At 43.4% G+C, this 15,764-nt stretch overlaps 1 protein-coding gene across 1 annotated transcript in view; it reads left to right on the top strand.

Moving 5' to 3' along the window:
- Positions 1-15,764, top strand: part of LOC118109534 (A disintegrin and metalloproteinase with thrombospondin motifs 20) — an 88,433-nt gene that overhangs the window by 9,822 nt on the left and 62,847 nt on the right. Inside the window, exons 4-9 of the mRNA XM_035156701.2 lie at positions 5,663-5,916; positions 8,112-8,195; positions 9,251-9,375; positions 9,488-9,528; positions 9,830-9,935; positions 14,338-14,484. Of these exons, the coding sequence (XP_035012592.2) occupies positions 5,663-5,916; positions 8,112-8,195; positions 9,251-9,375; positions 9,488-9,528; positions 9,830-9,935; positions 14,338-14,484 (757 nt within the window). The remainder of the gene's footprint in view (positions 1-5,662; positions 5,917-8,111; positions 8,196-9,250; positions 9,376-9,487; positions 9,529-9,829; positions 9,936-14,337; positions 14,485-15,764) is intronic.

Genomic DNA, 15,764 nt, shown 5'->3' on the forward strand with positions numbered 1-15,764 from the left:
TTAAGCTCTTTGTTTTCCTCTTAACTCTGACTCTTGACTGGGGGTCAGGAAAGGTGGCCAGCCAGGGTGTGATGAACTGATCAGTCAGACAACCTCTCTCACCTTTAGGCTCTGGCTTAACATGTTGTGGATCTTCCAAAAGGCTTAGGCCTCTTCTGTGCCCTCATGCCCCCTGGACGGACTTAGCCCTCCTCCAACAGGAAGCACCTATTGTTACTTGTCAGAAAAGTTGTTTTGGGCCTTTGTGTGCATGCACAGATGTCGTGTGATTGTGAGGGTTTGTTTGGATCCATCAGGGTAGCACGTCAGTGTCCCACAGAGTATTGGGAATTGCTGACTGAGCAATATAGAGGAATGGAGAAAGGGGTTTCTTTCTTTATGTGTTTAAGCAATCCTGCCCTGCGCTGCATGTGCCTGTCGATCTTTCTCCAGAGCTTGGCAGAGGCCCCAGCCTTTTCTTGAGCTCCCACTGCCCGCCTTTCTGCTTTTACACCTGCTTCTCTAAAGTAGGTTTATCCCCCACTGCCTTGCTATTGGCCTGGATACAAAAAGGACCAGCATTTCTTTTGTCTTTTGATTGCTCTCCCGAATGGTCTTGGCATTTTCGTTGGAACACCAGGACGATGATATTAATATACTTGTCAATGAGTTGGAATGGGATTCAGCATGCACTGACTGCGGACTCTTCAGCCAACATGTTTATAAGTGTTCCCTACAAGCATGGTTCTTTGTCTCATCATGGCCTCATATTTCATAACACTGCATGACAGATAGTGCAAGCAGCTAATAACATGGTCCATTGCACTCGTTGTCATCTTATTTTAAGATAACAGATATTTTGGACAGGGCTGAACAGGGCTGGGCAGCTATAGACAGTCTATAACTTTAGTAACCGCCATGTGTCTGCCCTGCCCGAGGCCTCAGCCCCATTGAACTCTATGTGTTGTCTCAGGAGTTCCCGTGACAAATTCCAGCTGGGGCTATTTTCTGCCACTGTCTACTGTCTGGGCATTCTTAACAGGTGGCGGCTGATTGGAATGGTTAGAGCAACTTGAGTGACAGCGACTGACTGCATGGTGGCATGGCTGACAGTCAGAGGTGAGAGGGGGTGACAGGTGAGCGACAGTTTCCCATCGAGATGGACTGGGGAGAGGCAGTGGCCAGTTAAGCATCGGTGTCATCGCCTGCGGCTCTGGCTGTTAATCATCTAAGAGGCCAGACGCCACTCAAAACTGTTGACCTGCTTTGGCTACGTCGAGGCAAAAGTATTGTTGAAACCACTGTGTCGGGGTCCCCACTTGGTTTTTGGTATGATTGAAAATACAGGAGATGGATGAGCAATACTAATTACTCTTTTGAACTTACCAAGCTTGCTGTGTTATTTAGACTTCACCAAATAAGGTGCTAGACATATTGAGATGAGCGTGCAAACATGGCCAATGTCAACACTGCAAAATCCTGTGAAAACTCCAATCGAACTTACCTGAGCATACCTGTCTACATAATGTGACAAAGGTCAGAATACTCCTCATGTCTTAATTGGATTATTCCTTATTCTGAGAATGTCCTTATTCAGATTAAGATCATCGGAAAACACTGTTTACATTTCCTATTCAGATTGTCGTCTTTTTGGTTTAATATTAGAATATTGGTCTCCATGTAAATGTGTCTAACGTCTATTTACAGTTGGTTTTCAGGATGATTGTCCAATATCATGTCCAGATTTTGAAACAATTTCTCCTTTTCAAACAGCAAACTTAAAGGTTTGGTGAAGGACAACTTTCTCTAAAGCCGAAAGTGAGAGGCGTCTTAGTTTGATCCTGACTAAAGAAAACACTCCAGGCCCCTGACCATCGTCATGAGTCCAGATCCATTAGCCGTGTTTTGTCTCCTCAAAGGGGGTCTGCTACTCCAAACACATTCTTCAGCTGACGGCCATGCTGTCTTTAGCATGTCTCTGAACTGAAAATAACAACTGAACTCTGTGAGCACTGTAAGTGTACAAAGCCCTCCGTCTTCCAATGAGGTCAGAAGCCATGCCACTTCACTTTTAAAAGCCTTCTTCAGCAGCAACAATTAGCTGCCTGCGCTTCTCTCTGTCTAGCCACAGAATTGCACTTAATTGTGCCTCTGTCTGCTGGAGTGTCAACATCATCCCACTCGAGTTGTACTGTCAGTAAAACTGCAGCAAGCCATGCCTGACCTCATGTAGAACCAAGGCCCTACCTATACTCACTCTAAGGTATACTGTCTATTTAACTGGCACCCGGGGGAAATGGGATGCTTTAACTCTCAGCAGGCCATTGTAAAAGAATGTTAATTAGTTCAACAATGAAATGTGTGTTCCCCACTGTTGAGCTCTTGGCATTGATACTTCTGACAGAGAACTGAACGAGAGTTAAAGAGCAGCTCTTTGATCTAGGCTGGACAGTCTTCGTGTACAGTACATGAATGGCCTCAAACATGAAGTGCATACGTAAACATCAAAATCCTTATCCATACTTTAATGTTTATGAATGAATTTGAATAAACGCTCAAGTGTAAACATGCATGCGCATTCAAACTAAATTTCAGTCTTGATTGCCTGATGCACTGCCTGAGATGTGCGATCAAACATGTTGTTGAATGACTAGATTAACACTGTTTATAATATTCATTGTGTGTGATAATTCTTTGGCACAATGATAAAAAGGCTTTTGGGAGTTCACAAATCAAATAGGCGCTGGAGCAGAAAAGTGAATGTGGTGGGTTGGTCTGTTTTAGCTATGTGAATGCTGCAGCCAACTTCTAACACTCATGCCGTGCGGGGCTGACTTTATGAAGAACTGTTGAAGTTTAGTTTTATGGACTTGTGTTGATGAAATTTTTGCGGGTGTAAAAATACACGTGTCACATTTTGATGTTTGGGTAATATTGGTCCCAGAGATTTAGATGTGTCAGTGATGCTGATTTGGTGCCAAGAGGAATGATGTCATGTCTCTGTGTGTCGGGCGGTTCAGGGCAGTCACCCCTGTCTTCTCATGGTGTAAGTAGCAGCTCACTACCTAGTGAGAGGGGGATTTGAACCTAAGGCGATTTGGGAAAGGTTGTGTGTGGCTAATCTGCACTGATTCAAAGGCTATTATAACAGAGACCACATTTTAACCTCCTCCTCATTTTCATTTCTTTTTTCATCGCACACTCACTTGCTCTAAAATTGAACAGCAATTTCTGTGGACATACGTACATACTCTACTGTGCTTTGATAATCTCTTTGATGTCGGACTGTCTGCAGTGATGAGTCTGTTTAAAGGGGTTTAGCAGAGTGGGTTTGGCTTTGCAGAGATTTTTCCTGGAAAATACAAAGCTCTGTTCTGGCCCAGCCGCCTGGGCAGTGTGCACGGGCACAGACAGGCTTGGCGCTGGCTTGGATGTTGGCGCTGGCATGGGGCTGGGCCTCATGGCGTCAAGAGTTGTGTGCCATTGTGCCAGGGAGTCACGCTCCGCCTTGTGTCCCCACTGGGGGCATCGCTTGAATAATCTCGGGAGTGCTCAACGGGTTGTCCTTCTTTTTTTTGCTTCGCTCTGACCTAACACTTCCACACAATCTCTCTCTGTCTGGCTGTCTGGAAAGATTGAGTGTTTAGAAGACAAAGGAACTCTTCTCTATAATCGTGTTATCCAAAGCTGAGGAGGTTGTTTAGGATGACGAACTCCAAACAATGCTTAGCTTATAAACACTCTCAGTCATTTAATTACTGAAAGTTATTTGATGTTTAATTTATATTACTATTTTCTCTTGATTACCGATTCTTGTAAGACTTTTCTAAGGTAACAGAGTAGACTATATGTGATCTAGAATGGCACTCAGTAGACCTCATGTCTCCACCAAGCCCAACACACTCATAAATATCAGTTCCCTAAATATACCAGATTTCCTGGGGAAACAGGGAAAATGTTAGTAAAACAACCTATCTCACAAAGTTAGACAAAGGTGGAAAAAAACTGGATCCGCCCCCTGATCCGCATCGGCACCAAAATGTAACAAATACTTGCAAAACATGGACCAATGTATTTTATTAATGATAGAGAAGGAAATTATCAAGGAAATCTCTGATTGTGACTGTACTGCTGTTGTGTTAGTTCTCCGTTCTCCATCACTTTACTTAACTTCTCCAAGCAACCCCTTCTTACATATGGCTGCATCAGTGCAAATCTGCCTGTACTTAGTCCTCAAATGTCCAGTTTAAACACAAAAAGCTCTGGATATCATCCCAGTGCTATATTATTATTGATTTAATATTAAGACCATACTTGCTGGTCAATTGCAGACATACCTTGCAGACATCCTCCCCCCAAACACCATGGCCATTTAATCATTAGATTCTATTCACCCTCTCCTCCTGCTCAAGTTCTGTCTCTTTTTCCAAACTCTGTCAGATGAAACATCCACGTGGACTAACATCATGTTCGTGTAATTTCCCTTGCATCAGGCTTCAACTTTGCAGATTCCTTTTTTCCCCCCAATAAAACAAGCTCTTCACACTTTTCTAGTCGGTGCTTCTGCTCCTGTCTCCCTCTTTCAACTTCACTCATTCATGGTGAAGGAATCTATAATAATAGCCAGCTCGACACGTGCAGTTCAGCTGAGCGAATTCCAGTTGAGTATGAACATTTTATGGCTGTGATTTCTTTTTTCCCTCTAAGGCTATTGCTTAAGGCATTCACCTTGAGTCTGTAAAAGGTGTTATTTCAATCTGTTTGTTCAATACTTTTGATTTATTTATATTTCGGTGTAGCTTTCTACATTTCTGACAATTTTCAGATAACGTAATGACCCGGGTCACAAAGTGGGTTCATTGAGTATCTCCTTGTTGAGTATATACTGTGGATAGTCCCTCTGTGTGTTGATAAAATGCCGTCATGGGATTTTCTCCGTTTGTATGGATTGCACTCAGGCAGCAGGGAGTGCAGATTTCCTGACCTGCCTCTTTCCAGCGTGCCTCTGTTGTGCCACTTGGAAATCAGCCACGCTAGAACCCTCGGCCCTTAACTGCAGATGTAATGCCCCCTCTCATGATTTATTATATAAAGTGGAATCCAGTGTGGTGAAATTTGAGTGTTTTATTGTTGAATTCAGGCATGGTTGTGCAGTGGTTAGGAATGTCGCCGTACAGCGTCACAGGTACCTAGGCTTCCTCCCACAGTCCAAAGACAAGCAGAAGGGGGTTAGGTTAGATATAGACATATGTGAATGTGAATGTGAGAGTTGTTTGTCTCTTTATCGCTGGACTCACATGTGTACATGAATTGGAGGCATCAACCGAAACAGTGATGTCACGTGTTCTCAAATTGCATTGCGGGTCCATCATGTTTGTGTAGCGCGGATATGGCAGAAGTTGACCAGAGGTGAACCTGGTGTGTGTCAGCTGGCCAGGTTCATTTGGTTGTGGATTTTATTTTCTGCTTACTGCTCCCACCATCAAGCGACAAGGTAAGTATATGTCAGACCTGTGATGGGCTGGCAACCTATCCCGGGTACATCCAGCCTCTCGCCCAATGTCAGCTGGGATTGGCTCCAGCCCCCAGTGACTTTGGTCGTGAATTTTAAATGCTGGTGAATCAGTTGCAGTTTTCAATCCAACTCCACACTTATCTTTTTTTCCTTCTTTTCCTAAAACAGAGAACACACAGGGGCCAGTCTCGTTTGAGGGCAGAGGGAATATGGGAGAGGAGCTGGACTCTCTCAGAGTGACAATAGAAGAGCAGCACTTGAATGAAAACAACTCCACCGGCGCACACCCCACATCCCCACGAAGACACAAGCGTTTCCTCTCCTATCCCCGCTACGTCGAGCTGATGGTGACAGCAGATGCCAAAATGGCCCTTCATCATGGGCGCAACCTAGAGCACTACATCCTAACAATCATGTCAGTAGTAAGTAAAGTAAAAATTATTATTTTGTCTTAATGTGGAAGAATTTGTTTTTGTTTGTTTGTTTGTTTGTTAGTTTGTGGTTTGGGCTTATCTTCTTGATTGAAATAATTGAAAGTCTAGGCACTAGCAGCTTGATGACACAGTGGCAGGGCTACTTGAATTTACCATAGTTGACTTTACTTTACGACTGCACATTTTATTTTCCATTTTCATTGCAACAGGGCCTCTGTGGTTCACACAAAGCTGAAAAATTCAACTCAGAAATGGTCCCAGTTACTGTGAATAGTCAACAGACTGGTAACTTTAATTGGACCTTCTATTGATGGAAGAACTAGTCCCTGAGTCTGTCATTTTAAATACACATCTCAATGCATAAAAAGTTATATTTAGCTTCATTATATTGGTTTTAACCTTATCTCAAAGACGATTCCTCAAAACTTAGATCAAATGAACCAAAATTATCTTTGTGGAAACAAGGGAGGTAGGAATAGTGTAATTTAACACAGCCACAAACAGAATCCTGTCGTCCAGGTCACTGTGTTAATAGCTGTGGATTTTAGTGCTGGACATTTTGGTTTGAAACCCTGGTTTGACCTTAGAGTGCCATTTCATCAGCCTAAGTGGCCCAGTTAATTGTAAAAGTCCTGACTCAGCAGTTTGAGCTCTTTATGAGTCCCACATCTGTCTGGGACTGCTGACTGTCAATCAATCCAGTGATTGACTTTCTCTGTATGTATTAGATTAACTGTGTTGGTGGATCAGTGTGTCAAAGCTGAACAGGTTATTAGATTTACTGAACTGTGTGTACTCTCTGCCGTCTCTGCCTGAACCCTGTACAAAACTCATTAACTTATAAAGGAGTAATGATTGTCAGTGGACTGTTATCCTTAAGGGGAGGCTGATGGTGAACAGTCAGTGTTAAAAAACCAATGTGCAGGTCAGTTTTATTGCTAGGTTGCTAAGTCAAAACATTAGGTCTGTCATGCACATGTCTGCAGACCAGTGGTGCTGGTGGACCACATTTTCCCCATCCAGTTAACATTGACTGTCAATCACTTAATTTGAACCATATCAGCCATAATATGAGAATCTTAAGCAGAATAGAGAAATGTACCAAGTTTGATCCATGTGGTTTGATCTAAAGTAAGTTGTTATGCTGATGAAGGGAAGTTAGACACTGATCAGCTGCACCATTAAAACCAGTCCCTGAAGTTAAACAAAACCTTGATGACCCCACTCCTTAAATCTTTGCAGCAGTAGCAACAGTAACACACACACAAATACCTTTGATTGGTCCATATACTACATAGTGCACCAGTTACTAGTTTTAATGTTGTGGCTGATCAGTGTTGTTTTTATTCATAAATAATTGTCTAATATTGATATAGCCTTAAAAACATCCTAAATAATGTGTGTGTAATCAAACTATAAAAGCTCATTGACATTTCATCTAAATCCTGAAAGTCCCAGAACTACTGTATGACAGAGATCTTGGCCTTGACAGTTGTGTCAGCTCTGCTATTTCTGCCTTCAGAGCTTGTTTTTGGCTAACTGGCTGTGTGAGATACTGAGGTGATGGCCTATTGCAAGCTGCACTCCCTCCTCACGTCAGTTTTTTGCCCTGATCATACAACAACCCACACTGGGATTTAGCGTACAAAGGAAGGTCCTGCGTCACAGTTGGACTAAGAGCAAGCAAAGACAGATCCCTTTGCCCACTCTGGACAGGCCTGGGCCACGTTTGCCTCCCCCCAGGCTAAGACAAGCTAAATGTTTATAATGGACTAATGAGTTCCTGTCAGGGGGCCGCACACGGCCTCAGGAGACCGCTGGCTGACCGTGACAGGGGTGCACGAGAAAAGCAGGAGGAGCAGAGCAACTGCAGAGGGAATGTTTTGCTGTCCTCACAGAGGGCTCTGAACTTCAGATTTGCTGAAGTTTCACATTTGTTGCTGGGTCCAGAGTTTAGTTTATTGTTCCTTTGCTAAGGTCTGTGGAGGGATTGTAATTGGTTTTAATACCCTGTTGATTAAACTTACCCTGAAGCAGACTTTTTCTCCTTTAGACTTCAATGCACTGTTGCTGTTTTGATCAAACCCCATGGAGCTGAACCGTAAAAGCGATAGCTGTTTCTCTGCTCTGGTTGAGGTTGGTGCAGGTTTGCATTTTTTGTCTGTGTTTTGTCTTTGTTACAGGTAGCAGCAGTGTACAAGGATCCCAGCGTAGGAAACCTAATCAACATCATGATTGTCAAGCTCGTCGTCGTTCACAATGAACAGGTGAGTGCAGGACATTGAATGCTGCCTGTATCCAGGTCTCAAAGATGTGTGACGTCAGTGCAGGTGTCCCTGGCCTGGCCTTTTCTCTGTGGGGCCTGTTTGAAAGGACACTATCAACCTTGTCAGTCTCAAGTCTCAAGAGAGGTCTCATTGGAAAACAGACGGTACGATAGTGAGGCAGGGTGCCACCTGCAAATGTGGCTGAAGAGACTCACTGTAGTTGTGTGACTGAATCCTAAACAGTTATATTAAACTCATAGAATTTTCCAACCTGATATTTTTAACACATTTATATATTCATATAAACATTTTACTCAACACCTTGGTATTAAAACAGATAATGGGGGTAAAGAGCTTGATTTATCAAAGGGGGTGGTATGGTAGTGCAGTGGGTAGCACTGTCGCCTCACAGCCAGGAATATCATAGTTGGGCATTGGTCTTTCTGGTTGGTTAAGTTTATTAGAGATGATAAATTGACCATAGTTCTGAATGTAAGCGTGAATAGTTGTTTGTTACTATATGTTGACCCTGCGATACGCTGGCGACCTGTCCAAGGTGTATCACGCCTCTTGCCCAGTGTCAGCTGGGTTTGGCTCCAGCCACCCCACAACCCTCAAAGGATAAACACTAGAGATGATAGATGGATGGATGCGTTCATCAAGAAACACCATCATGTTGACTATTGCATATGCAAACATGTCAGAGTAGATAAAACCACTGGGTTATCTGCAATCTCCAGCTGTTCTTATGGGGTCTTTGTGCAAGAGGTATGCCGTGATGTACCTTTGGATTTATATGGGAATACAATATTAACTTGTAGTCTAATTTAAAAACAAGAGGCTGACATTGTTAATCCAAAATGGTTTGGAAAGCTATTTACAAAACTTAACCATTAACTTATGTAATTCCTGCTAAAGTCATAACGGACAAATGCAGGGTACAGTATCCTTCGAAATATGAGATTGTTATGATATACTCACTTAAAACAGTTATTATTATGTGTATACCCAGTTTCATCATGGTTACATCCCCATTGGTGTTTCAACCCAAACAGGAAGGGCCAACAGTGAGCTTCAACGCTGCTACGACTCTCCACAACTTCTGTGTTTGGCAGCAGACCCAAAATGTCCAGGACGACAGCCATCCCTCTCACCATGACACAGCACTTCTCATCACCAGGTTCAACCTCTCCTCTTCCTCGCTTTGAAAGCAAAACCAAATGTCTCAAGGAAATGTTCCTCTTCGACAACTGTTAACATCATTGTATATTTTGTGTGTTCTTTCTTTTTAGAGAAGACATCTGCCGTGCGAAAGACAAATGTGACACGTTAGGTAAACTATTGCAAAAACTTCTTTACCTCAGTTCTCTTTCAATAAACTTTACAATAAACTGTGCAGTAATGAGTTTATGGCAAGCTGTCAGCTAATAATATTGTAGTGACAGAACAGAGTGGTAGAGTGGGGAGAAGGGAGGGAGTCGATGTCGGGGCTAATCTCTCTTACAAAACAGAAATTTGGATGGTTTAATCGCCTTTAACACTCGAGCAGCATTTTTCTTTTTCAAGTAGCACTGCGCTGTACGTGTTTATGTGCATCTGTGTGTTTGACTCGATGTGTGTACGTGACCTCTTAGGGCTTGCGGAGCTGGGGACCATGTGCGACCAGTACCGGAGCTGCTCCATCAGTGAAGAAAATGGAATTAGTGCCTCCTTCACCATCGCTCATGAGCTTGGCCATGTGTAAGTTGCTGCACACATCTTGTAGCAACTCTGCCCCCCACCCTTCACACACGTACACACACTGTACACACAAACCCTATCTCACCACTCGCAGCCAAACTTGACCAACAAAAGCCCTCTTATCATGGGACGTAGGGCGCAGCAGACACAGGTGCAAAACATAATAAAGTAAGAACATGCCAGCCTATATTACTTTACTTTACAGCAATAGAAGTTAACCCTGTATGTGTCAGAGCTGTGTCTTGAGAGGTGGAAAAATCCAGATAATTTAAAAGAAGACATATTGTGCTATTTTAATTTGGATTATTATTTACATTTCTTTTATTTGCGCCAATGTTCAGAAAATCAGTACTTTCTTCATACTGTCAATTGCTGCAGCTCCTCTTAAGAGGCAGAAAGGCATGTCTGCTCTGATTGGCCAGCTGGCCCACTCTGTTGTGATTTGTCAGCCGCTTTCACAGCATGTAGGATATACCGGACTCTGCTCTTGCTTTACCTGGCTTTGTTAGGGGCTGGTGGAGTAACTGCTTGGCGTGCATTATGCAAGTATTCGTCACATGACATCACAATGTTGCGGAAGTATCAGACTCAGAGCTTCAGGAGCAGTATTTTCTGTGGGGGCGAGGAGCTCCCTTTATCGCAGTCTTTGTTTTTTTCTACAAACACAAAAACACTGAGAGCTTTATCAGAGAGTACAAGACAAAATGTACTGCTTTGAAATATCAGCAACCAACGACTGATAAAAGAAGCTGGAGATGTGACAGCCTCGTCATATTCTACTTCTTCGCCTGTTAGTTAGTAAAGCAGTGTTATCACAACATGCTACTCTGCCGGACAGTGTTTTCACAACAAGCTAATACTGCCACATGTATCATGTGAAGAAAAAAAACCTTGCATGAGTAATCTTAAACACGTAATCATAAACACATGACTTTATCTGTCATATGAGGCTCTGTTTATTCTAAACATCTATCTGAGGTAAAACTGTCATAAATCAGTCACTGCGGCCTCTTTCTTGTCTTGTAGTTCAGTGGATTTCATTAAGATGTAATTTTAGAACCTTGATTAGCATCAGATCTAAAGTCTTTCTTTCTTTGAACACCTTTTCTTCCGTCTCTGCCAGCTCACTTGTGGGCAATTTCTTAAAGCCAGACAAAGCAACCGTCAGTTTTTCTTCCGTCCTTGCCTCATGCCCACCTCCCTCGCAGAGCGTAGCTGTGAAAGTGAGTGACAGATTTTCTTTCCGGTCTGCCTCTCTGTTTTTGTGGATGATAAAAAGGAGCAGTGTCAGTGTGAGCTTTTGAGCCATTCGGGGTAAGAATGAAAGATATTCTTCTGCCTCCTCTGTCCACGCTCACACATTCTTCCAGTGCAGAGCAGCAGCCAGATGGACGAGTCTCTGGGCCCTCTTTCCCCTTGCGTCTCGTGTGTGTATCTGTTTATGCTAAAGTTCAAGCAGCTGGAGGCCCAGTTGGCGCTGCCTCCTGGCGTGGTTAATCGCTGCATTCACAGGCACGAGCTCTCCCGGGTGTTTAGCGCTCTGGGAAAGCCGGTGTCAGGTAGTGGGAGCCACTCTAGAGTGTTGCAGATTAAAGAAAGATTTAGACTAAAGGATAGGAGGCCTTTCTCGGATGGCCGCAAAGACGTGTGAGTACAACTAGCCATCATGGGGATTTTCGGGCGAGGCGGTGAAACTTAACAGCCATTCAAAGGTGACACATACAGGGATTTATCAAGTGTGTCATCTGATGACGCCAAGACTTCAAGTGACTTAGGTGAAAACCAAATCTTTCTGACATTTTGATCCGTCATTAGTAGAATGAGGAGAGCTACCAAGAGACGGCGGAATATGACAGGCTACACCACAGAACATCACTGGCATTGTTCTGATCACGCATATTTTATCAGCAAGCGAGGCGGATCAAATGACTGGGGCTGTCAAAGAGGATTTCTCTTGTTGGTAAATCCACCTTAAGCAGCAAACTGGTGAAACACACTGACGATGCAGGAATCAACTGCTTTTTATTGCCAATCTGCAGAAACTCCGGTTGTCATCGTTCCAACAAGTCTATCTCTTTATGTTATTTATGAGCCTTTCAGCAGAAATCTTTTTATGTCCTTCTGAAAGTCACCTCTTTAGGATTGCAGCATGGCATTAAGATTGCGATGTGGAAAGAGCAAAGCAGTTAATTTTGTTAAGAGCTTTTAATAAAAGCGAGTGAACTTTAAAAGGATGACATTCTGGATGCCAATAAGTTTTTGCCAGAGGTGGTACACTCCCATTGTCATCCCTTTATCGATCTGTCCCCTGAGGTTGTCAGGAGGAGAGCCACAAAACTGCCTGATTTATAAGCTAATTACACTAAAAGGCTCTCAGGGTTTCAAGCCAGTATCTCCATTAGTTGTCCTCAGACCTGATTAAACTTAGGCTACATCCATAATACTACGCTTTAAAAATGCACCAGCTCTGCTATGGATACATCTGGCGTCAGCAGTACTCTGGAGTTTTAAAGCCACTAAAATGTTTGGATGTTTAAAATGCTGTCCTCATTTTAGCTTGAAAACTCCGTAGCTTCATTTTAGCCTGGATGTCCCGAAACAGAGATGTTTGTAAATGATGAGGTAGACACTGACAACTTTTTACTGATTGGGTCTTGTTGGTCATGACGTAGCCTTCACTTCACTTCGTCATGCTCCTATCACGTGACCCCTTTCTGGAAGAAACAACCAGCGTTAGCCTTGGATAACAGTGTAGAATGTAACTTGGATAATCTATTACAAGTGTTGCTGACGCATTTTACAATGATACAACTGATTACATGTGTAGCCATTGCTGTTTCCAGCATGCACATGCCCAGTATACATGAGTGGTCACGTGATATGTGTTCATAGGTGTGTTTGATATATGTATGGACAGGGATAAAAAACTGATATGAAGCCAAAGCAGTGGTGTGGAGTTGCTTGAAAACAGTGTTTTCAAACTAAATCATAGTAGTATGGCTGAAGCCTAAATCAGTGTAATGTGTTAAGAGAACTTTTTTTGGAGCTTGTCTCAAATCCATTTTATGTTGCAGCAAAGTATTGAGCCTTTTGTTTTTATTTATCTGCCTGTGACTCTCTGCATCACCTTGATGCACCTGTCCGCCATCATAAGCGATAGAAAATAGTTTGCAAAGACCATTTGAGCCAGATTAGCTTTTGTCAGCATGAGGCAGCAGCCTGAGTTTGTGTGTTCAGAGCTCATTACTGTGCCAGAGGCTTTATTATGGCCGGGGTGTTTTCCTTCAGGCCCTCGGCCCCTGTAGGGTGGGCCTCATGCCAGCCATGCTAGGTCTTGTTTGTGTGGTGGTATGGATTGACCCTAAGCCACAGGCCCGGAGCCCAGCACTGGCCCACATCCTGTTGTAAACACCTCGGACATCATGCAGCTGCATGGGTTGTTGCGTGTATAAATACACATGCTCGCGTTGGCGCAGGCACTGCATGTATCCATGAACGTACGCCAAACCGCAGCACAAAACAGAACATCCACACTGGACTGCACTCTTCTTCTGGACATACACAAGAAAAGTGCTGACAGCAGACTTCCTGGAGTAACTCATTAATTAGCAAATGCTCTGTTGTGTTCTCCACTTTATACAGTTGTTCTTCCTGTGAGTTTGTAATGCCTGATGTCAAAACAATTAGTTGATTAATTGTTTACGGAAGCAACTGAAAATTAATTTTGATAATCATTTAAGATTATAAAGTCATTCATGTGGAAAAAAATGCCAAATATGTGCTGTATCCAGATCTGTTTTAAAGCAGTGCAGGTTTCATATTTGACTTGCAGGGAATCCAAAGAATTTGAATATGTCACCATGACAGATGATAATTAAAATAATCATGAGTTGCAATTCTAAAAACATCTGTGTTCTTATGTGATGTGTAGGCTGTACACACATGTGTCTAGTGATGTCCGTGGTGTCCCTGCCCTTCCCTCAGCATTAAGCCCTTTGAGAATGTGAGATGGTGACCTCTCACCTCCAAGTGGTGAGCTAGAGGTGATTCTCGCTAACTTGCTTGCCATGATGGTGGAGAAGACAGATGCTGATCGATGGAGAGTGATGTTTTACAAAAAAAGTTGCACAGCCTACTCGCCATTAGAAGGTTTATTGAAGCCCTTTTCAGGATTTTACTGTATAAATGTTTGGGAGATAGAGCGGGGGGTAGGCAAAAAGATGTTTGGCAGCCAAGATCAGGCAGGGTGATCCCCAAACGGCTGAACGTAAATCTTGTGACATTTATCCCTCTTTCTATGACTGAGCCATTAAGCAGCTGATAATCACTTTGTGTGTGTTCCTTATATCCCTTTCTCCGTCTCTAACCCCCCTTTTCCTTTTCTCTCCCTCTCTGAAACCAGGTTCAACATGCCCCACGACGACAACCCAAAATGTCGAGAGGCAGGCATGAAGCACCAGTACCACGTCATGGCTCCCACCCTCAACTACGACACCAATCCCTGGTCATGGTCCAAGTGCAGTCGCAAGTACATTACAGAGTTTTTGGAGTGAGTACTGTCACCTCTTCTTGCCAATTGTAAACTGATACGTCCAATATCTAAACAGTTTATCCTTTGAGGGTTTTGAGGGGAGTTGGAGCCAATCCCAGCTGATATCTGATGAGAGGGGGGGTACTCACTGGACAGGTTGCTAGCGTAGAGCAGGGCCAACGCATAGAAACAAACAACATTCACACTCACTGTCAATTTTGTCTCCAATTAACCTAACCCCAATCTCCATGTCTTTGGACTGTGGGGGGGAAGCTGAACTACCTGGAGAAAGCCCATGCCAACTCAGGGAGAATGCCACACAGAAAGACCCTGGCTGAACTGGGATTCAAACCGTGTCGCCCCAGTGTACACCAAAACACTCTAAAAGCAAAACAAATGTCCGATTACGGCTCTTCTCAGGCAGATGAAAGTGATGCCACTCAATTTCTTTTTCATTCTCACACAATCCCTTTTCACATTTTAAGATTGTCATTAACTTACTCTACTTGTTGTGACATGGCCATCTAAACAAAGTTATTCTACATCTCTCGCAGTGCTCTGTAGACAGGTCGGCGAAATGTAAACTATGCGGAGTTGTTATTGCCTGGTGTTGAAAGAGTATTTCCTGTTTGAATCCTGGGGTCTTCCTTGGCCGACCTGAGTGATACATCTCCAGCAGAGCTGTCTCCTTGCAGAGGCTGAGCCCTGCTCCCAAGATGCTGCGCAAATAGTAATCTAGTCACTTTAGCTTGCTTTTCACACCAGAACTCGTAACTTGGGGCCATTGCTCATTCGCCTACTCCTTACCCAGCACCATGGTCACTGATCCTGGTGAAGGGTTTCCTTCAAGATGGGAAATGTCAGTTATAATTAGATCTTCCCTGGACATGACCCTTTAATCCTTGCCTCCTTTCCTCTGTTAATTGTGGAGGCCTTCACAAAGGACAGCCTTGTGGTCCAGATGCATCTTGAAGGCTCAGCATTTGGTGACGCCTCCTATGGAGTTTTAAGGCTGCGCTCTGCATAGTTTCCAGTGATGAGCTCAAGGTTCAGCAGTTGGAACATTTGACTAAATTTGAGGACAATCTTCATGAATCTATTTATTATCAGGACTGGGCCATATCAGCAGTGTTGGGTTTCTGTGTTTACCGCTCAAAAGCCAAGAGACGTGAACATCAAATGTCTCTGTGATAAACTTTAACATACATTATATTTAAAAAAATAATGCGGGTGTAGTGAAAGTGAAGTAGCACTTGGCTCCAGTGTGGGAGCCACAGCGGTGGGAAAGGCCCTCGAGA

The sequence above is a fragment of the Hippoglossus stenolepis genome, chromosome 5 (genome assembly GCF_022539355.2).
Source record: "Hippoglossus stenolepis isolate QCI-W04-F060 chromosome 5, HSTE1.2, whole genome shotgun sequence".
Lineage (NCBI taxonomy): Eukaryota > Metazoa > Chordata > Actinopteri > Pleuronectiformes > Pleuronectidae > Hippoglossus > Hippoglossus stenolepis.